General features: G+C 35.7%; 1 protein-coding gene across 2 annotated transcripts in view; it reads left to right on the top strand.

Moving 5' to 3' along the window:
- Window positions 1–23,090, top strand: part of COPS4 (COP9 signalosome subunit 4) — a 42,723-nt gene that overhangs the window by 6,901 nt on the left and 12,732 nt on the right. For both annotated transcript variants that reach the window (XM_043572294.1, XM_043572295.1), the window contains exons 2-7: window positions 8,163–8,242; window positions 10,081–10,232; window positions 11,190–11,293; window positions 15,670–15,823; window positions 15,987–16,137; window positions 20,017–20,187. In XM_043572294.1, the coding sequence (XP_043428229.1) occupies window positions 8,163–8,242; window positions 10,081–10,232; window positions 11,190–11,293; window positions 15,670–15,823; window positions 15,987–16,137; window positions 20,017–20,187 (812 nt within the window). The remainder of the gene's footprint in view (window positions 1–8,162; window positions 8,243–10,080; window positions 10,233–11,189; window positions 11,294–15,669; window positions 15,824–15,986; window positions 16,138–20,016; window positions 20,188–23,090) is intronic.

Raw genomic sequence — 23,090 nt, 5'->3', positions numbered from 1 at the left:
ACACTTGCTGAAACTTTAAAGCTTGAGTTTATCTTTGTAAACATATAATTGTACTACAGTCTTTCTGATAGCTCCAGTACCTGGAGTCCCTGCTTGTTGCTATTGTCTATTGCTTTTGTTGATTCTACTTCATATTGTCATGTGCCTTGTAATCTTTGTTGGGCAAGTTATTTAAAAATATACTTTTAGAAACATTTGGAGGCTTAGAATGTAATCTTTCAGAGAGGATTTTCATTTTCTTCTGCCAGTCGCCTGAGGGTTACCTAGCTATGACAAAGGCTTCAGAATTTTTTGGTTTCCCTAGATGATCCTTAGTAATCTTATTAACAAAGTGCTAGTGTTTCCTCTTTTGACAAGCATGGGATTCTCTCTCTCCCTCTTCCTCTGCCCCTCTGCAACACACATACTCTCTTTCTCTCAAAATAAATAAAACTTAAAAAATATAAAAATAGGGGCGTCTGGGTGGCTCAGTCGGTTAAGCGTCTGACTTCGGCTCAGGTCATGATCTCACAGTTCGTGGGTTTAAGCTCCACATTGGGCTCTGCCTGCTTCGGATTCTGTGTCTCCCCCTCTCACTGCCCCTCCCCTGCTCACGCTTTGTCTCTCTCTCTCTCAAAAATAAATAAACGTTAGGGGCGCCTGGGTGGCTTGGTCGGTTATGCGTCCGACTTCAGCCCAGGCCATGATCTCACGGTCCATGAGTTCAAGCCCCGCGTCGGGCTCTGTGCTGACAGCTCAGAGCCTGGAGCCTGTTTCAGATTCTGTGTCTCCCTCTCTCTCTGCCCCTCCCCTGTTCATGCTCTGTCTCTCTCTGTCTCAAAAAATAAATAAACGTTAAAAAAAAATTTTTTTTTAAAATAAATAAACGTTAAAATTTTTTTAAATAAATAAATAAAAATATGTATGCGTGTATACAGATATGTATATATTTTAAAGTACATTGCATTAAGTACATTACTCTTAACAGTAGAGACCAATACGTTTTCTCACATACATACATATGTAACAACTTAATCCAGAACAAGCTGGGGAATATTTACAGCATGCCCAGTGGTTCCCTCATGTCCCTTCCCAGTCACTACCCAGTCACTAGGAATAGATGAGATTAGTTCTTCTATATCCCTACCAACACTCAGGTTTGTTAGTGTTGTTAAAATATTACTCATTCTAGTAGAAGTGTAACGGTATTTCCTGTGCTTATAATATGCATTAACATAATGAGTATTGAGGTTGAGTATCTTTTAGTATGCTTATTGGGCATTTGGATATTATCTCTAGTGAAGTGCCTATTTAAACATTTGGTCTGTTTTTTAATTGGGTTGTTTTTTACTGATTTACAGGCATTTTAAATATATTCTGGATAGGAGGGTTTTAGTTTTTTTGTTTTTTTGCCAAATAACACGGATTACAAATCCATGGATTACAAATATCTTTACTGGCTTTCATGTTTTACTTTTTTTTTTTTTTAAGAGTTCAGCTTTTTATTGAACAGATTACAGAAGAGGCATAGTGAAAGATACCAAAGCCCATCATTGGCTTCCACTTCCTTCACAGCAAGGGACTGCAGTAGTGGAAAAAGCGGGACCTCCTGTGGTGTAGCACTAGCTGCTGGGGCGGGTCCTCTAGCCCCTACCTTGCTGATGAGGCTCCTGATGCTGACATTGGCCAGGGCCTTTGCAAGCAAGCCGTGCCAGAAAGGTTCAACATTCACACGTGCTGCTTAACGAGGGCATTGATGTTTATCCATCACCATCACCTCATTGTTCTGCAGGATGAGAGTGGAGTTGCTCCTGGCCAGCTCCAAGACGGAGGCCATGGAGCGGGTAAGTGCTAAGCAAGTTCTGAGCGAAAGAGTCATGAGCCAGTGCTGAGCGCTGAGCACTGAGCGCTGAGCAAGCTGGTGCTGGGGCTCCCGGTGTGCTAGTGCTAGTCTCAGGATGAGATGAGGGCCTCACCCCAGCACGGCATTAGATTCCTCAGAAGGACTGAGCATCTTAGCAGGAACAGAGGAAACAATGCGTCACTTTTCTAATGGAATTTAATGGCTATTGATAGATATTCTTAATTTCAAAGAACCATCTGTTTTTTTATTCTTACAAAATTTTGTTTCTTGTGGTAAGAACTTTTAAGAATTACTCTTTTAACACCTTTCAAATATGCAATACACGGTATTATTATCACCAGGATGTACATTATATCCCCATGACTTATTTATATTGTAATTGGAAGTTTGTACATTTTGACCTCTTTCACCCATTTTGCCCATTCCCCTTTCCATGCCTCTGGCAACTACCAATCTGATCCCTGTATCTGTGAGCTTGGTTTTGTTTTGTTTTAGATTCCACTGTAAGAGAGGTCATTTGGTATTTGTCTTTCTCTGTCTAACTTATTTCCCTTAGCATAATGCCCTCACGATCCATTCATCTTGTTGCAAACAGCAAGATTTCCTTTTTTATGGCTGAATAATATTCCATTGTGTTTACATACCACATTTTCTTTATCCATGCATTCATTGATGGACACTTAAGTTGTTTCCATATCTAGGCTATTATAAATAATGCTGCAGTGAACATAGTAATTTACATGTCTTTTCAAACTAATATTTTCATTTTCTTTGGATCAATACCCAGAAGTAGAATTGCTGGATCACAGGGTGGACTTTTTATTTTTTATTTTTTTTATTTTTTAAGAGAGAGAGAGAGAGAAAAAGAGAACAAGTGGGAGAGGGGCAGAGGGAGAGAGAGAATCTCAAGCAGGCCTCACACTCAGAGAGGAGCCCGTCATGGGGCTGATCCCGTGATCCTGGGATCATGACCTGAGTTGAAATCAAGGAGTCATACACTTAACCAACTAAGGTACCCAGGGACACCTATTTTTTTTTTTTTTTTTTTTTAAGGAAACTTCATATTGTGGGTTTGTTTGTTTGTTTTTTTGAGAAACCTTCATACTGTTTTCTATAGTGGCTGTACTAATTTACATTCCCACCAACAGTGCATGAAAGTTCCCTTTTCTGCACCTCTTCACCAACACTTGTTAGTTCTTTTTGATAAAAGCCATTCTAACAGGTATGAGGTGATATGTTATTGTGGATTCGATTTGCACTTCTCTGATTATTAGTGATGTTGAACATTTTTTTTTCATGTGCCTTTTAGCCATCTGTATATCTTCTTTGGAAAAATGTCTATTCAGTCCCTCAGTCCCTCTGCCCATTTTTTAATCACATTTTTTTTTTTTGCTATTGATTTGTATGAGTTTTTAAAATATATTTTGAATACAAACCCCTTCTCAGATACATGATTTACAAGTATTTTTCTCCTATTCTGTAGGTTGCCTTTTTATTTTGTAGGTGGTTTCCTCCACTTGAAGCTTTTTAGTTTGATGTAACTCCATTTATTTATTTTTGCTTTTGTTGTCACTGCTTTTGGAGTCAGATCGAAAAAGATATTAATAAAACCAGTGTCAGGAGCTTACCACCTGTGTTTTATTGTAGGAGTTTTATGGTTTCAGGTCTTACATTGAAGTCTTTAATCCATTTTGAGTTTATTTTTGTGTATGGGGTAATATAGTGGTCCTGGTTCATTTTTTTGCATATGGTTGTCAAATTTTCCCAGCACCATTTATTGAAGATACTGTCCTTTCCCCATTGTATATTCTTGCTTCTTTTGTTGTAAATTAATTGACCATATGTGTGTGGGTTTATTTCTGGGCTCTCTATTCTGTTCCATTGATCTATATGTCTGTTTTTATGCTGATACCATACCATTTGATTAGTGTAGCTTTGTAATAACTTGAAATCAGGACTGTGATGCCTCCAACTTTGCTTTTTTTTCCTCAGGATTGCTTGGTTATTTGGGGTCTTTTATGGTTCCATACAGATCTTAGGACTATGTATTCTATTTCTGTGAAAAATGCCTTTGGAATTTTTTTTAATGTTTGTTTATTTTTGAGAGAGAGAACGCGTGAGCGCTCACGAGTGCACATGTGAGCTGGACAGGGGCAGACAGAGAGGAAGACAGACAATACTGAGCCGGCTGTCTCTGTGCTGTCAGGCACAAACCATGAGATCATGACCTAAGCTGAAACAAGAGTTGGGTACTTAACCAACTGAGCCACTTAGGCGCCCAGGAACTTTGATAAGGATTTCATTAAATCTGTAGATTGCTTTGGGTAATATGGGCATTTTAACAATAGTAATACTTTCAATCCGTGACCATGGAATATTTTTCCTTTTATTTATATCTTCAATCTCTTTAATCAGGGTCTTATAGTTTTCAGTGTACAAATCCTTCATCTTGATTAAATTTATTCCTAGTTATTTTATTCTTTTTGATGCAGTTGTAAAGAGGATGTTTTTTCTTTGTGATAATTTGTTATTAGCATATAGAAACACAGCAGATTTTTGAGTATTGATTTTGTACCCTGCAACTTTACTGAATTCATTTATTTTAACAGTTATATTTCTTATATTGTTTAGTTTTATTGCAACATTTGTTTTGTTTTATTATAATTTAATGTGTGATAATATTATTTGAATTGTAAATTTTTATTTGCCTAACTGTATTATAATATCTTCAAAGACTAAGGTTATTTAAAATTCCTTTAGTGTCATACACAGAATCTTGTATAGCATTTTAAAAACCCTAGGTGCTCAATTTTGGATGATTTTATATAGCAATATTAAATAATTATTTAAATCCTTGATTTAAATTAGGTTTGTTAGTCATTCCATATTATTGTGAAAAAGTAATTTCTTATTCTTAGATACTAGAATTTTAAAAAAGTTATTTTTAATGTTTATTTATTTTTGAGAGAGACAGAGTGCGAGCAGGGGAGGGGCAGAGAGAGAGGGAGACACAGAATCCGAAGCAGGCTCCAGGCTCCAAGCTGTCAGCCCAGAGCCTGATGCAGGGCTTGAACTCATGAACTACGTGATCATGACCTGAGCCAAAGTTGGATGCTCAACTGACTGAGCCACCCAGACGCCCCTTAGGTACTAGAATTTATATATTAGAGAAGGAGCAAGTTAACATCTAGCCTTAACTCTGCACCTCACTTTCTTAGTCCATAGAAGTTGAGAGTTTGAGTAGGCAGTTTGTAATTCTCTGGCAAGTTGTATGATGTGGTTAATATAAAACTTTTGTCACTTTTTAGGTTTTTTTTTGGGGGGGATGGTGTTTTTCTACATAGATGATAATTATGAAGTAATGATTTAAAACTTAGGTTAATCAGAAAATTTCTGTGAGGGGCGCCTGGGTGGCTCAGTCGGTTCTGTGTCCGACTTCAGCTCAGGTCACGATCTCGCAGTCCGTGAGTTCGAGCCCCACGTCGGGCTCTGGGCTGATGGCTCAGAGCCTGGAGCCTGCTTCCAATTCTGTGTCTCCCATTCTCTCTGCCCCTCCCCCGTTCATGCTCTCTTTCTGTCTCAAAAATAAATAAACGTTTAGAAAAAAATTTTTAAAAAAAGAAAATTTCTGTGAGACATTGTCATCTTTGAATGTAATGTTAGTATAAAATAATTTATGGGGATCTAAAATTAAGAGGGCTTAGCCATGACATGAATGTGAAGAATATGAATATGAAGAATAATCAAAAAAGAATAAACCATTGAATATATTAAATAAAAGCATACCCAGAGCAATAAAGTAGATATATAAATATAGATATGGGAAATCATATATGTGCACATCTCATGTTTATGTATAGAGAAAATGAGATATTCCGTAATGAATTTTCAGATGGCTGAATATTCTTCCTCAAATTTTAAAAACAATTTAAAAAATAATTTTTATTTTAAATCTTAATAATATTTCCTTGCTTTACTAGAGTAGTTTCTCTCTTCTTTTGGAGTTCACTGTCTTTTCTTTCTGTATATCTTTCTTACAAAGTCAGTTTGATTCATTGTGTTTTTGAGAAATCATATAACTAAGGTTGTGAGAATATTGTATGGGTTGAGAATCAGTAAATGTTGAATGGTAGCTTGAAGGTGTGCTTTAAAAATACAAATCAGGGGCGCCTGGGTGGCTTGGTCGGTTGAGCGTCGGACTTCGGCTCAGGTCATGATCTCACGGTCCGTGAGTTCAAGCCCCGCGTCGGGCTCCGTGCTGACAGCTCAGAGCCTGGAGCCTGTTTCAGATTCTGTGTCTCCCTCTCTCTCTGCCCCTCCCCTGTTCATGCTCTGTCTTTCTCTGTCTCAAAAATAAATAAACGTTAAAAAAAATTTTTTTTAAATACAAATCATAAATTTGAATGAGTTTGGACTCTTCATATACATATTTTTTCCTATTTGTATATTTTTTTCTTGAGTATATTCTGGGTGATTTTCTGAATAGTTGCAGTGCTATTAGGTTTGTAAAATGCATTAGCCAATGCTTTTAAAATTTTTTTTTTAACGTTTCTTTATTATTATTGAGAGACAGAGAGAGAGCATGAGCATGGGAGGGGCAGAGAGAGGAGGAGACACAGAATCCGAAGCAGGCTCCAGGCTCTGAGCTGTCAGCACAGAGCCCAAGGCGGGGTTCAAACTCACAAACCATGAGATCATGACCTGAGCCAAAGTCAGACGCTTAACTGACTGAGCCACCCAGGTGTCCTAGCCAATGCTTTTTAAAAAAATTTTAATGTTTATTTTTGAGAGAGAAGGAGAGCATGTACGAGTGCATGTGCAAGTGCACAAACGTGAGTGCATGTGTGAGTGGGGGGAGGGGCATAGAGGGAGGGAGACAGAATCCTAAACAGGCTCCGTGCTGTCAGCCCAAAGTCCAGCATGGGGCTAGAACCCATGAGCCGTGACATCATGACCTGGCCTGAAGTCAGATGATCAACCAACTGAGCCACTCAGGTGCCCCTAACTAATACTTTTAATAAATATTACCATAAAGACAAAAGGGATAAAATATAGTATAATACTTGTGTACCCACCACTCAGTTTAAGAAATAAAATACTGTTTTTTAAATTTACTAAAATGTTGAATATTTGAGTGCTTGTGATATGCTGCTCTAGGCATTGTGTATATAGCAGTCAACAAAACAAACAAAAATCCTTGTCCTCGTTGAGTTTACATTTTAGGAAGGAATTTGCCATTGCCTGATAATTGTCATTGTTCCTATTTTTAGCATTTCCCCCATCCTTTTTAGAGTGCTGATTTCTTTTTTTTTTTTTTTTTCCAACGCTTATTTATTTTTGGGACAGAGAGAGACAGAGCATGAACGGGGGAGGGGCAGAGAGAGAGGGAGACACAGAATCGGAAACAGGCTCCAGGCTCTGAGCCATCAGCCCAGAGCCTGACGCGGGGCTCGAACTCACGGACCGCGAGATCGTGACCTGGCTGAAGTCGGACGCTTAACCGACTGCGCCACCCAGGCGCCCCTAGAGTGCTGATTTCAATCTTATGTGCTCATGAATATTAGAATAGTTATTAGAAATGATTGCAAATAAAGAATATATAGGCACCATCTGACAACATAAAGGGTGTTCTGTCAGTACATTTGGCTTGGTGAAGTTTATTTGGTACATACGAAGACATTTAATCTCTAATATTTGGTTTCACTGCCTAATCAACACTATCCTATTGTTGGTGACCCTAGTTTCATTAGGTCCACAAGAGGAAAGCATTCTGGGTCACCTCATATAACATTCTTGTGTGTTTGTGTAATACACAGTTGAAGGAAGTATAGTTTATCTTTTAAGGCATTTGAAAGAAAGTTGACTTTTTAGTTTAAATTCCAAACTAAGACTTTTTCCAAAAAAAATGGCACCTTAGATCCAGTAACTGAGAGTTACAGATTCACTCTTTCTTGTGATGGGCTTGAAAACTTTTTTTTTTTTTTTTTTAAAGTAAGCTGTATCCCCAATGTGGGGCTTGAACTCACAATCCCTGAGGTCAGGAGTTGCATGCCTAACCAACTGAACTAGCCAGTACCCTGGGGTTTGAAAACTTTTAAAAAATTGTGGTATACTGTAGAGGAAATTAGAAGTGGCACCTTAGAATTTATAGACTGGGAACCTACAACAACAACAACAACAATCTGTGGTGTACTATAAATAAAAGCACAAACTAGGGCATTATGAAAGAAACCAGCAGAAATAGAAATGAATAAACATCAGATTAGCATTAGAATATATAGTGTCCTCTGAAGATTCTTTTTATTTGGTATTGTTTCAGGTATCGTCAGATCCTGGAAAAAGCCGTTCAGTTATCTGGGGCAGAACAACTAGAAGCTTTGAAAGCTTTTGTGGAAGCAAGTAAGTAGAACGAAAATTCCACGTCTGCCTTGTATTATTGAGTTAGGACTTCAAAGCTTGCTCAAGCTTGTTTTATATCAAATTATCAATATAATTTTCATTGAGATTAAATTAAATATGCATTGACATTGATTGATTTTAGAATTTAAACTATTTACAACTTGATTATTTTTCAGTAAGTTGTCTTCAGAGTTACATTACCAATTAAGGTTTTGTATAGTTATTCATACAGTCACTGATGGAAGGCAATATAGCATAATGATAAAGAGAATAGTCTAAATTCAACCTGGTCTGCTGCTTTATTGAGTAAGTTAGTTCCTTTGTGCCTCCTTTTCCTGGTCTCTAAAATGAGGGATTTGATAGCAACCCTGTAGAAGTGTTGGGAGTTTAAATGAGTTAATATACATATTAAAGTGCTTAGAATAGTACCTGGCATTTAATAAGTGCCATGTAATTGTTAACTGTTATTAACGTTAAGAACATTCCTTTTGAATGGGAACTAGAAATTTCCATTCTTCAAAACACTCTCTCCCACTTCCTGACTTTAAACATATCCAGTTATCTTGAAAATGACTCAAAATTCAGGCTTGAATTTATGCTCAGTTAACAGTGTTAATGATACTTGAGAGTGCTTTCATGCACATTATCATGAGAAGTGCTAGTGTGTGTGGTAATTTCTTTCTAACAGCTGAAAGTGCCTAATGGCACTTACAATGAAACTGTTTGCTCAGCTGCATTCAGTATTATCCAATAATGAATTCTAATTAATACATCATAAACTGATGACAAGCTTTGTTACAGGTTACTGTAAGTTACTGCCTCAAAAATTGTGGCCTGCTATGTGTGATGAACTGACAGTGCTGTTAGGAATGGTTTTATTGAGAACATTGCAATATGATAGCGAAAGAATAATGATTTTTATAAACTTTGATCTTTATATAAACTTTGAATCCACTGAACCACCAAGAAAAGCAGTCTACTGTTAAAATCCTTTATGTCGACTGAACAGTTTTTTCCCCAGTAACTGTTGTCTTGAGACTTAATTTATCTGAGTAGTGGTCACAAGCATGATGTATCTTTTAAACTATAATAATAATGATCATAATAGTGGACATTTGTTGAGTGCTTTGTGCCACATGTTGTTCATAGTGCTCTCTATATATTGCATTTGAGCTTCACAGCATCCTTATCCACATTTTACAGATGAGGAAACAGAAGCACAGAGAGGTCAAGTTTCTTGTGTGAGGGCATCTAATCATGCGTGGCCTCAGAGCTTTCTTCGTTAATCACATACAGTAATAAAATGTTTATAAATAGTGTCATTAAGTATGTCTGTACATCTGGTGCTCACCTCAGTTATTATTTGTTGTTTTTATTAGGAAAGTACAAGTGTCAGTAACTGTCACTACTTGCTTTATTTAAATTTCATGAAAATTATTTCACTGTTTCTTCTTTAACTCTTTTTTATAACGAGGTAGGATAAAAGTATAGGTGTTTCTGTACCTTCCCTTTGTAGAAGAATAAAGGAAGAGAAAGGAAGATATAAAATTCTTAAATGTAAAACGAAACTTTTCCCAGCCACTTGTTTCTTAGAAAACTTAAGGGACTTTTACTGCTGTAGTATTTAATGGTGTAGTCATTATATAATCAAATAATTCTGCATAAGGAAAACCGATTCTGTTATATAAGATGATATGGGTTTGGAAATCCCCGAATAATGCATTGAGGGTTGTACAAATATATATTGTTTTTAATAATAGATTTAGGTAAAAATTGATGGCTTAATGAAAATTTGTAAGTTATTCAATTTTTTTATCTCTCTCTCTCTTTTTGACAAGTGGTGAATGAGAATGTCAGTCTCGTGATCTCTCGACAGTTGCTGACTGATTTCTGTACACATCTCCCTAACCTGCCTGATAGCACAGCCAAAGAAATCTATCATTTCACCTTGGAAAAGATCCAGCCTAGAGTCATTTCATTTGAGGAGCAGGTAAAAATCTGTAACAGTGAGTTTTGAACATGAGATAGCAGTAATTATTTTGAGAGATATTATTACATTTTTAAAGGAGGTGATCATCCAATTTTATTTTTGACAAAACAGTGTGCCAAACAGCATGTTACAGTGTAAAAACTCCAGGATGTTGTAACTCCAGCTGACATTTGCTCAGATGTTACAATTTGATTTATGAATCAAATAGTATTCTTTAGACAATTTTTAAAAATCAGTAAAATTGCAGACTCTGAGTGGCAGAGCCAGGATTCAGTTCTAGGCCTTTGGTCTTTGGAACTTTAGGCTTAGTCACTAATTGCCTTCCAAGTTTAGAAATGAGCATATTAATTTCCACAGTGAGGAGACTAGCTTGCACAGCATGTAGGTTCTTTGTTTTTAAAGAGGAGGGATAGGGTGGTGAGTAGTCTGTAGTGTCCAGGCCAAGTCTGAACAGCTTAACTATATTCTTTGGTGAATAGGGTCTCAGGGCTCAATGGCCTTAAACAGATTAAAAACCCTGGGACCACAGTTCAAAGAAGAATAAGTTATTCTATCCTCATTTCTGTTGGGAATAAAAACAGATTGTAAAAGTAAAAACTAATAAAAGTTAAAAAAAGAAAAAGAGTCAGTAAAATTGTTAATAAGGCTGAAAACTTAGGAAAACACCGGTGTTATATATGCAGTTAACATAAACATGAAACTTAATATTTAAACTAAATTATTGCCATATTCCACATTGCAGAAATGTGTTAATTTCAGTTCAGTATTTTGATATTCCATGAATTCAGAATTCATTAAAAAAAATTTGGGGTGGTCTAGATAAATTTGCGCTGTTTACTTGCTATCTTAGAATGTTGAATGAAAACATTATCACAGTAGATAAACTTACCATCCATTTATTTTAATTAGTTACTAATGTCAGTTGAAATAATTTAAAATGTCTACCTACTATTTCAGGTTGCTTCCATAAGACAGCATCTTGCATCCATATATGAAAAAGAAGAAGATTGGAGAAATGCAGCCCAAGTGTTGGTGGGAATTCCTTTGGAAACAGGACAAAAGTATAGTAAATAGTGGATATTGGATGGAGATGTATATAGGATATGTATTGTTGTTCATTTGTGGGTTTTTGGTTTTTTTTTTTTTTTTTACATTCTAGTGCAAGAAACATCATAAACAAGTTAATAAGTAAATAAATTCTGTAGTATGTTAGGTGTTAAGTGCCAGGGAGAAGAGTAAAGGGAAAGTAGGGAGCAGGTTGTATCATTAAACAGGATGATTGGAGTAGTAGAGTGGTCCAGATATACCTTCTCAGACACTTGAAGGAAGTAGTCATGAGTTTAGGGAAGATTATAAGTAGATCCTCTTAGAGAGAAAGGCTAGTGTAAAGGCCCTAAGATGGGAGCATACCTGGAGTGTTTTCAGAAGATCAAGGAGACCAGTATGGGTGGAATGGAGTAAGCCAAGAGAAGGTGGGGGGCTGAGATCAGAGAGTACTGGGGACCAGATTATATAGGTTCTTGTAAGTCATTGTAAGGCCTTTGTCTTTTCTGTAAGTGAAATGAGGGGAAACCATTGGAGGATTTTGTGTGGAAGAGTGACATGATCTGACTTCTATTTTTAAAAATCATTCTGGGGGCACCTGGGTGGTTCAGTTGGTTAAGCGTCTGACTCTTGATCTCAGCTCAGTCTTAATCTCAAGGCTCAAGCCCCGCATTGGGCTCTGTGCTGGGCATGAAGCCTACTTAAAAAAAAATCATTCTGAGTACTTGGTTGAGAATAGCTGTAGGCAAGTAATGATAGAAGTAAGGACATGAGTGAAGAGGCGTATGTACTACTGCAGATAAGATGGAGATTGTGAGAAATGTTGGATCCTGGATATGTTTTTAAGGTAGAGCTAAGGATTTTCTGGTAGCTTACATATGGAGTATGAGAAAAGGAGCCATGATAAATCCTGGTTTTGGTCTGAACAACTAGAAAGATGGAGTTGTCGTCTCCTGCATAGTAAAGAATAGGTTTTGAGGGAAGAGCAGGAATTCCATTTTGGACATGTGATAACTAAGTGGAAATATCTAGTAGGGAGTTGAATATACTAAAAGAGAGATATGGGCTAGAGATACACATTTGGAAGTCACTGATATATAGAGAGAGATGGAATTTAAAGGCATTAGATTGGATGAGATCCCCAAGGGAGGGAATATAGATAGAGGAGAGGACTGAGTACTGAGGCCTGGAACACTCCAACACTAAGAGGTGAGGGGCAGGAAGAAGATAGATCAAATGAGGATTGAGAAGAAAACCAGAAGAATGTGGACTATGGCAGCCTAGAAGCCAAATGAGGAGAATGTATCAAGAAGGAGCAAGTGATCTGCTATGGTGTTGATAGGTCAATTAAGCTGAGGAGTGAAGGTTAACCATTGGAGTTAGTAAAGTGGAGGTCACTGGGGCCCTTGACAAAAGCTGTTTTGGTGAAATGGTAAGAATGAAGAAGCCTGACTGGAATGGTTTAAGAGAGAATGGGAAGAGAAGAGTTGGAAATGGTATGTATGGGCAGCTCTTTGCAGAAGTTTTCACAAAAAGAAAGAAATCTGGTAGAAGCAGCAGAGGTTAGGTTAAGAGATTATTTTTTCTTTAATGATTTTTCCTTTAATTTTTTGGAAAGCAAAAATATAATATGGGAGGGTAGAGAAGAGGATTCTTACAGGAGTGGACAGGAGGGGAAGGAATCTAGTGGAGAGATAGTTTTTAGACAGGGGCATGGATAGTTGATCTATGGCTGAGTTTCTCAGCCCAGGCACTGTTGGCATTTAGATGGAATAATTCTTTGTCATGGGTTGCAAGATGCTCAACAGCATCCCAGACCTGTACTCACTAGATGCCAGTAGCATCACCGCCCCTAGTTGTGATAGTCAAAATGTCTGTAGACATTGAGACATGTTCCCTGATGGGCAGAACAGTGCCCAGTGATCTACAGTAACAGCTAGGAATACAGAGTATGTGATATTGATATTAGCAATGTGGTGGTGGCATTTGTGCAGGTATTCTTTGATTGCTCTGGTATTCTTAAGGAAGTCAGAATCAGTCATCAGTGGGAAGTGTAGACCGGGTTGGGAGTGTTGAAGTTGAGGGAAGGCAGGAATATGAGAAAAAATTTTCTAGGAGAGTGAGACAGTGAATGGAGTAGGAATATATAATATACTTGGTAACATAAAGGGCTCATCTGAAGGTTGTAGTGATTGAAATGAGGTCATTAATATTGGTTAGGTGTTTTTCTCCATCAGAGTTCAGCTATATGGGTGCAGGAAAGGAGTAGGCAAACTTAGGTTTAACCAGAGTTAGGATTTTGGCCAAGTGTGACAGCAAAAGTGGGACAAGGGAGATGAATGCACATTCAAATCAATAATTACAATGATTCACCATAGGGCTTAAGCTAGTTAGGAGTTAAGTGAGGCCATCAAGGGGAAAAAGAGGTAACAATGTAATAAGATCAGTGGTTTGGAGGTCACAGTGAGTTCAGTGGGTTGTTGGGTTTGAGATGCTAGAAGAAGTGAGATGGAGAAACAATTAGAAAAAATTAAGATGATAGGTTGTAACTTTTATTCAGTTAATCTTAATTTTTTGTTAAGTATTTTTAAAAACATCTACAGTGCTTTATGAAACATTCCTCCCAAGTATATTGTACAAGGAAGAAGACAGATGTGAGATTCTTGGTTACACTTTTTAAACACACTTCCCCTCTCAGTACCAACTGTGAATGACTTAAAAATGTTTCATCTGTTTCTCTACTTCTTTACCAGGGAAATGAGGGATTCTTTTTTGGTCTTCATTAATATTTATGAAGGATGATAAGGCAGACACTACTTCAGGCATCTTGGCTTTTCTGCATTACTTATGAAATTATTAGGCAGTGATGCTCCTTGAAAAAGCAACCAGTTTATGAAAATGGTTTCGTTATGTAGATACTGAATTTTGCTTTCCAAGGCCTCTTGTTAATTTGGGTTTTTTTCTTTGATAGTTTGAAAAGGCTTGGCTTATTGGCTTTGGTCTTACTCTGTCTGGAGTATTTTCTTCCTAGTACAGGGCAATTGATTTATTTTCACTGGTAGTTGAAATAAATATAAAATTAGATACTGTTCTTTGCAGTGATGGGATTTATCATTTTGGTAGTCCTATAGCATTATCTTTGTGAGGATATCAGAGAACTGAAAATTTAGCCATTGTTTTTTTAATTTAGAAGTTTTCTAAACAAATTAAAAGTGATTAAAAGTAAAATCTGGATAAACGGTTGAGAACTCGTTTCTTTAAACTATGATTCATTCTGATAATTAAAGTAATACATTTAATAGATACACTTGGCATAAAATTGGAAAATTGAAAAAAGTATAGTGCTATGTATAGCAGTTTATGTAAATTTGAGTTGTGAAAGGAAACAGTGTAGTGCCAAATGTCGGTAATATATGACTTGTGGAAAAAATTCGAATTTGTATAAAAAAATTTAAAAAGTAAAGAATTAATTTCAGAGTTGGGCCATGTAAATTGTAAACTCAGTTCTTGCCACATGGTGGCATCACTTTGCTGGCAATAAAAAAGATTCATTTTTTCTCTAAGGCTTAATCGTGAATTATGTGAGTTTTGAATTAGGTGAGGTGTTCAGTTGTGCATTTCTTGCATAAAATGTGGCTACTGGGATAAAGAAGAAAATGAAAACCACCTGGAATCTCAGTGCCTAGAAATAATTGCTATTACCATCTTCATACATATGTATAGAAATACTTTCTAATGGTGTCTTCCATGCTGTCTTATCCTATTTTTTGACTTAGCAAAAACACACGATGACTATTTTCACATAGTAATGATTATAATAACTATATATTATTGTACCATCTTTATGTACCACAATTTAATTGATTATTAAAAATATCTTAATAGGTGATTTCTAATTTTTTTCTCTTACACGTATTTATGAGTAGCTTTACAAATGAATATTCCTTGTACATATGTGTGCACATCCCTTATTATTTTCTTGCGATTTGTTTTCTAGAAATAAAATATAGTAGATAAGGAATATATGCATTTTAAAAGATTCAAAGAATGATTGGAGAATATATTGCCAAATGGTTTTCCAGGATGGTTGTACTAATAGCCCCAGCACCAGTATATGGTATACCCCTAAACTGGGCATTTTTTCTTTTAAGTTCTTTGACTGTGAGATTATTTGAGGACTAAAGGAAAGTAAAATACAATGGAGCAATCATGATGATAAAATAAAAATTCAATAACATTTATTTTGGAAGTATTTTTTTAGATTGTTCTAATGCAGTAAAAATTTGATATGCTTATATTAACAGCATGTATGGAGGAAAAATACATTTTTTACCACTCCTAAAAATCTTCTTGATAAAATATTTAGTCATTGTATTTTTCTGTTATATCCTAGGCAGTACAATGTAGATTATAAGTTGGAGACTTACCTGAAGATTGCTAGGCTATATTTGGAGGATGATGACCCAGTCCAGGCAGAGGCTTACATAAATCGAGCATCATTGCTTCAGAATGAATCAACCAATGAACAGTTACAGATACATTATAAGGTAACAGATGAGTTGATTTGGAATTAAGTTTGTATTGGAGAGTCCTACTATACTGAGATATTCCAGATGTATGATAAATGGTGTTATGTATTAGAAATTCTCTTTTATTTTTTGCTTTGATTTTTAATTTTTCCCCCTAATTGAAACATTTTCCCCTCTGTAGGTATGCTATGCACGTGTTCTTGATTATAGAAGAAAATTCATTGAAGCTGCACAAAGGTACAATGAGCTCTCCTACAAGACAATAGTGCACGAAAGTGAAAGACTAGAGGCCTTAAAACATGCTTTGCACTGTACCATCTTAGCATCAGCAGGTAAACATGTAATTTGTGCTTTCATAAACAGTTATCTTTGCTTAATAATTTCAGGTTTGTTACTATTGGAGGATTTGGTAAGGAATTATTTATTCTTCAAGGGGAGGTCTTATTACTACCATTATGGTAAATTTAGTTTAAACACTTTAAACAGTTAAAAACAGCAATAAAATAGATTGTTAACTTCAAAATTTTTTAAATATGCATGTATCAGTCTATTACCTACATGTGTTAGGAGTAATTAAGAGAGATAATATGGAGTTTAGTTCGCCTAATAGATAACTTAAAAATGAATAACAAAATTATGTGAGAATTACATAAAGAGAAGTTAAAATCTAGAGATTGATGATAATTAACACACTGCTTTTGAGATCTTTTTTAACCTTCAAGCCTTAGTTTCAGATCTCACATTTATCCTTTTCGTTGGTAAATGTGAAAAATATTCTTTGTTCTCTTTTACTAAATTATAGCATGTACATCACTCAACTTATAAAGCAGAAAGGGCATTGAGGAGAAATGCTGGTAATTCTAAACTGGCTTTTCTAAATCATTTTTAGAATGTCTATTCTTGATCTGTGTTTGGTTGAGAGCCTAATGACATGTTCACACTACACATTTCATTCTTTATGAAGCAGTGATCTTATTTATTACATTTTTGTTACTGAAAAGGCAATACATAACATGGTACTGCTTCCAGTTCTAACGAGCTTTTACCAATTACTTGTATTTCCTTCAATGTAAAAGTGTCTGTGTCCCCCCGCCCACCTTTTTTTTATATAAACGGTAGCATGATATACACACTTTCGCCACCTGTTTTTTCCTGTACGTATATATCAGTGATTTTTATATGTCAATACATATCTCTCATTCTTTTTGATCTTCTATTGTTTGGCTTTATCATAATTTATTTAGTCAGTTACAAACAGTGCTATAGTGACTGTGCACATATATGAATATATATATAGGTTAAATTCTTGAGTCCCAGTGTATATACCCTTAAACTTTGGATAGAAATTATATACTGCCCTTTAGTGTTACCTTCCAGGCAACAGTGTCCATGCAGACCTAATTTCTCACACCTGTATTACCAAATGTTTTCATCTTTTATAATGGATGAAAAGGTAGTATTTCACTCCAGTTTTAATTTGCATTTCATTTACTAGGAATGCTCTTGAGCATCTTTTCATATGTTAAGAAAAATCATTATTGAAAAGCCTGTATTTTTTTGAATGAATTATCTGTTTATGTTTATTAGCCAGGCTTTGAGTTTTTATCTTGGTGACTTATGAAAGGGCCTCATGTATATAAGAAATTTAACAAATTTTTTCCCAATTTGTTTTCTCATTTTTGGTTTTGTCTATGAAATTTTTGCCATGCAGAAACTCTTTATTTTTATACGGTTAAATATATTAATCTCTTTTTTTTTTTTATGGACTTTGGGTTTTGTTTACTTGCTTAGAAAGGTCTTTCCTATTCTGAAATTAGGTATTTTAAATTCCCACATGTTTTCTTTCAGTACCTTAGTTTCCCACATCCTCAGATTCTGGTCTCAGAACCCCTTTACACTGAAAAATTGAGAACCCTTTTCTTTGCTTATGTAGGTTATATCTATTGATACTATATTAGCAATTGAGATAATAAATTTAAAAAATAATTCATTTAAAAGTAGCAATCACAAGTCCATTACATATAAATAAAAAGTGACATTTTTATCAAATAACTATATTTTCTAAAGTAAAAAAAGTTAAGAGAATGAAGTTGTTTTTACATCTTTTCAAATCCTATCAATGTCTATCTTAACAGACAAAAACTGAATTTTTTTTTAAGCTGAATTCTTAAAAGTACTTCTGTATTCAGCCTGCTTTGATATGTTGTTTTAAAGGAAGTATATGAAGAAAATCTAGCTCACAGTGTGTAATTGGAAAAAGGAGGCATGTTGATGACTTTTTCAGATAATTGTGATATTCTTTCATGCTACACTTAACTTGACCAGTGGTATAGTTTCTTATAGGTTAGTGGCAGTGTGGCATCTGAAACCGTATCAATGAACTTTTTGCACCTTGTTAATGTTAAAGTCTTGGTCTGTCTTGCGCTTGAATGGATCCTTTACTCCATTTTGTATCATTATGTTTGGTTGTTTGGATACTATTGGTTCACTGAGTTATGCAATCCAAATGTTGACATACTTTATTATACAACATATAAAAATTACATTTGAATATATTACACCTGATCTTATCAGAAGAACCTTTAACTATTGGAAAGCTGTCAAGCTCATGGTGGCAGATAGAAGTTCTCTAAAATTCTGATTGTTTCTTAAAAATTCTAATTTTATCAGCGACAACAAATACTGTTGGTTGGACTTGATAGGCTTGTTTTGTTGATTTTTTAAAAAATATCTACCAAATACCCAAGTCTGAAAACCCATCATTTTATCTGTTAGTCATTGTCTTACGTAAATGGTGTTCAGCTTGCAGGGTTTCCTTGGGACAACCATTGTTCTTCGGTTTGCAGCAGAAGTGCTTTACGTGCATTTCCCATTTTGTTGCACAGAATATTAAAAAGATGTGTTCTCATGTCGGTACTTAATAAAAATAACTCCATGGGGCGCCTGGGTGGCGCAGTCGGTTAAGCGTCCGACTTCAGCCAGGTCACGATCTCGCGGTCCGTGAGTTCGAGCCCCGCGTCAGGCTCTGGGCTGATGGCTCAGAGCCTGGAGCCTGTTTCCGATTCTGTGTCTCCCTCTCTCTCTGCCCCTCCCCCGTTCCTGCTCTGTCTCTCTCTGTCCCAAAAATAAATAAAAAACGTTGAAAAAAAAAATTAAAAAAAAATAAAAATAAAAATAAAAATAACTCCTTTCTGCTGCAAGCTGTCTTTTGTTTTGACTGTTGAGTGTGTGGCACAATACAGTTCGTTGCCAGTGCCACAGCCTTGATTTGTGCAGTGGTGCCAGCTGTTTTAGCCGCCATTGCTTTCGCACCAGCAGTGTAAGTGCCAACACAGTGAAAAACGTAAAGGATGTTTTTATACTATTATAAAATAGCATTGGCTCACCGCTGATCCCTTGAAGGGTCTTGGAGACCCCGTTTGAGAATTGCTGCTTTAGGCTTTCATATTTTACTTTGATGCTTCCTTCTAGGCACTATCTCCAACCGCCATCCCCCCACCCCCTGCCCCAGATTAATCACTAATTTAGATTAATGTTGCCTATTTCTCACTTCAATTTACCTGCAAGTCTTAATCCGTTTGGATTTATTTTGGTGTAGGGAATGAGATAGGGAATTACCCTTTTTTTTTTGTCTAAATGGCTATTTGACCTAGTATCTTTTATTAAGTAATCTTTTTTCCCCTATTGATTTAGCACATTACAGATTTCTAAATCTAGTATTCTGTTCCGTTAATTAACCTATTTATGGATGTACTAGTACTACGCTACTGGCATTATCATAGTATTATTGATTATTGTTTTATTATCTGGCAGGGCTATTCCCCCTTCATGACTTTTTTTTCCTAAATTTTCTTAGCTGTTTGTTATATTTGCTTTCTTTCGTTGTCAGCCATCGTGACACTCCCTCCTTATGTATCATCATGAACAATGATGAATTGACAATATATATTAAATAAAGTACCTTTAACAGAGTAACATAAAGCAAGGTTACATATTGATCAGTTGACAAAAACAGTGTGTCCAGAGGCTCATAGGAGCCTAATCCTGTATTTCCCCTAGAAGTAGGAATTGGCAACAACTTTGTAGAACATAACTGCCACAAATCCCGAGAATTGGCTGTATATTTTAGTAGGCAAGAATGAAGTCATAACATAGTTTTTTATTGGGGAAATAGTTTGTGAGAGTATTTGATGCTCATTTGTTTCCCTTAGGACAGCAGCGTTCTCGGATGCTAGCTACCCTTTTTAAGGATGAAAGATGCCAGCAACTTGCTGCTTATGGGATCCTAGAGAAAATGTACCTAGACAGAATCATCAGAGGAAATCAGCTTCAAGAATTTGCTGCCATGCTGATGCCTCACCAAAAAGCAACTACAGCTGATGGTAATGATCATGTCTTATAAATATGTGGGAGCAAATATTTAGGTACACTCTAGTGAAAAGTCTGTTAAATTTGAAGCATCTTGATATCTTTCTATAATATTTTTATCCAACATTTGATGACCAAAAAAGGAATATTACATTGACTGAAGATGAGTATAATATACAAATATGGGTTTGAATTATAAAAGTAGCCCTATTGGAAAACATATTGTAGAATAATGCATTTTTGGAAACTGTAAGGGCAGAATTATAGACCTGATTTTTTAAAAACTCAAACCCTTCGATAAGTACCTTAATTAATCTTAAGCATCAGTTTGTAACAGAGTATAATTATCCAGTCCTATTTTAGATAGAGCAAAATTTGGCACAGTAACTTGCCTAAGGTTAATCAGGGTGAACGTTTTGCCTGTAAGAATAGAACTTGGTGTCGTGTTTCCTAGTTCAAGGATGTATTTGCTTATGTCAGGCTACCTATTCCAGAAAAGAAGTTTTTAATAAGTTGTCTGCTTATAGCATCAGTTACTTTGTGTACATTTGTCTACAGAGGTTTTAAAGAAGCTTATAACAATAACATACATAATAATAAAAGTAAACACATAGACCATGAGAAACATGAAAAAGGTCAAGATAAACAAACATACAGATCTGTTAGACTCACTTCCTTGGATTCAGTGTCATCCTATACCAAAGAGAATTTATCTATAAAGAGTCATTTATGCAGGGGTTTGCTAAAAGGTATTCACTTCACTCAGTCTTACTGGCTGGAGTTAAACCAGACCGCTGAAGGGTTTATAGTGACTTCCTGTGGAATTTCTTTCATTTAATTTGTACTTTAAGAAGCAAACTAATTGAGGGGGGCCTGGGTGGCTCAGTTGGCTAAGCATCTGACTCTTAGTTTTGGCTCAGGTCGTGATCACACAGTTTGTGAGGTCGAGCCCCACATCAGGCTCTGTGTGACAGTGTGGAGCCTGCTTGGGATCCTCTGTCTCCCTCTCTCTGCCCCTTCCCCACTCACTCTTGTCCTTCTCTCTCTTAAAAGTAAATAAACATGAAAAAAATAAAAATAAAAAAATTAAGAAGCAAACTAGTTGATCTTCATCTTTCTTTCTAAAGGAGGTGTGTTTTTTTTTTTTTCTATAGGATATTTGTTATGCAGATCCTCAGGAAAAATTCCTTCACAATCTTAGAGTTAGTTGTGATTCTCCTGAACAGTTAGTTTTTATCTTATTAAACAAACTATAAACTGCTTTTTTTTTTATCTTGGCTGCTAGAAAACTTGTTAAATTTGTAACCCAACTGTAAATAGTGTGTGTGTATGTATGTTGATTGTTGCTACTTTTAAATTCTCTTATCTTCTGTATATTCTTCTGAGCAGCTTTAAATTCTTTTTGCAAGAAGGTGTCTGACAAACTAGATAAAAGATAGATAAAAAGAAAAAGTTTCCAGAATTGATATAGTCAAGCCTCAGATTTGACTTTGAGTTTCTGGCCATGAAAAAAAAAAATGTGAAAAGAATGCAATCACATAATTCTTTCCTAAAAAGAAAGAGACTCACTAGGACCTCTGAGGATGCAATTGATTCTCCGATTTCTCATGTGGGACTATATAGAGAGGACAGGTGTTTTGTTATCTTCTTGCATTTTAGACCTTATTGCTTTCCTTATTTTAGACCTTATTGCTTTCCTTATTTATTTCTTTTGGGCATTTTTGTTTAATATTTTTGTTTAATGTTTATTTTTGAGAGAGAGACAGTGTATGAGTGGGGGAGGGGCAGAGAGAGAGAGAGAGAGAGAGAGAGAGAGAGAGAGAGAGAGAGAGGGAGACACAGAATCTGAAGCAGGCTCCAGGCTCCAGGCTGTCGGCACAGAGCCTGATGTGGGGCTTGAACTCCCAAACTGTGAAATCATGACCTGAGCTGAAGTCAGACACTTAACTGACTGAACCACCCAAGCACCCATGGACATTTTTGTCTACTGGCATTACAACCATACATTAGCAATCTTGAGACGTATTTTTTTTTCATTACAATTAATTGTTTTTTGGCATATTCCTGGAGTTGTATAACATTACTACTAATCTCCTTTCTGCTCAATAGATTTGCCTGTGTTGGGCATTTTATGTAAATGGAATCACACAATATGTAGCCTTTTGTGATTGACTTTTCAGTTGGCAAAGTGTTTATCCATGTTGTAGCATTTATCAGTACTTTATTCCTTTTTATTGCCAAATAGTATTCTGTTATATGGATATACCACATTTTATTTCTTCATTAGTTGCTGGGAATTTAGGTTATTTTTACTTTGGGGCTATTAATAATGGTGCTATGAACATTCATGTATAAGTTTTTGTATGGACACAGGTTTTTAATTCTTCTGGTTATACACCTAGGAGTGGAATGACTGGGTTGTATGATAACTCTGTGTTTAGTCTTTTGAAAAGTTGCCAGACTGCTTTCAAAATAGCTGTTCCTTTTTATATTCCTGCCAGCTGTGTGTGAGGGTTCTAATTTCTCCTTATTTTGGCCCACATTTATTATCTGTCTTTTTGATTTAGGCATCCTAGTGTGTATGAAGTGGTATCTTGTCATTTTGATTTGCATTTCCCTTAGGTTTAATGATGTTGAAGAGTTTTTTTTGTGTACTTATTGGCTATTTTTATATCTTTAGAGAAAAGTCTACTCAGATCCTTTTCAGTTTTTAAATTGAGTTATTTGTCCTTTTATTACTAAATTGTAGGAATCTTTATATATTCTAGACCTGATCATTATCAGATGATTTGCCAATATTTTCTTCCATTCTGTGTGTTGTTTCTTCACTTTTTTGATGGTGTCCTTTGAAACATTAAAGTTTTTAATTTTTTTTTTTTAATTTTTTTTTCCAACGTTTATTTATTTTTGGGACAGA

This window comes from Prionailurus bengalensis, chromosome B1 (genome assembly GCF_016509475.1).
Source record: "Prionailurus bengalensis isolate Pbe53 chromosome B1, Fcat_Pben_1.1_paternal_pri, whole genome shotgun sequence".
NCBI lineage: Eukaryota > Metazoa > Chordata > Mammalia > Carnivora > Felidae > Prionailurus > Prionailurus bengalensis.
The sequence above is the reverse complement of the archived record's forward strand: the minus strand, read 5'-3'. Positions and strand labels throughout refer to the sequence as shown.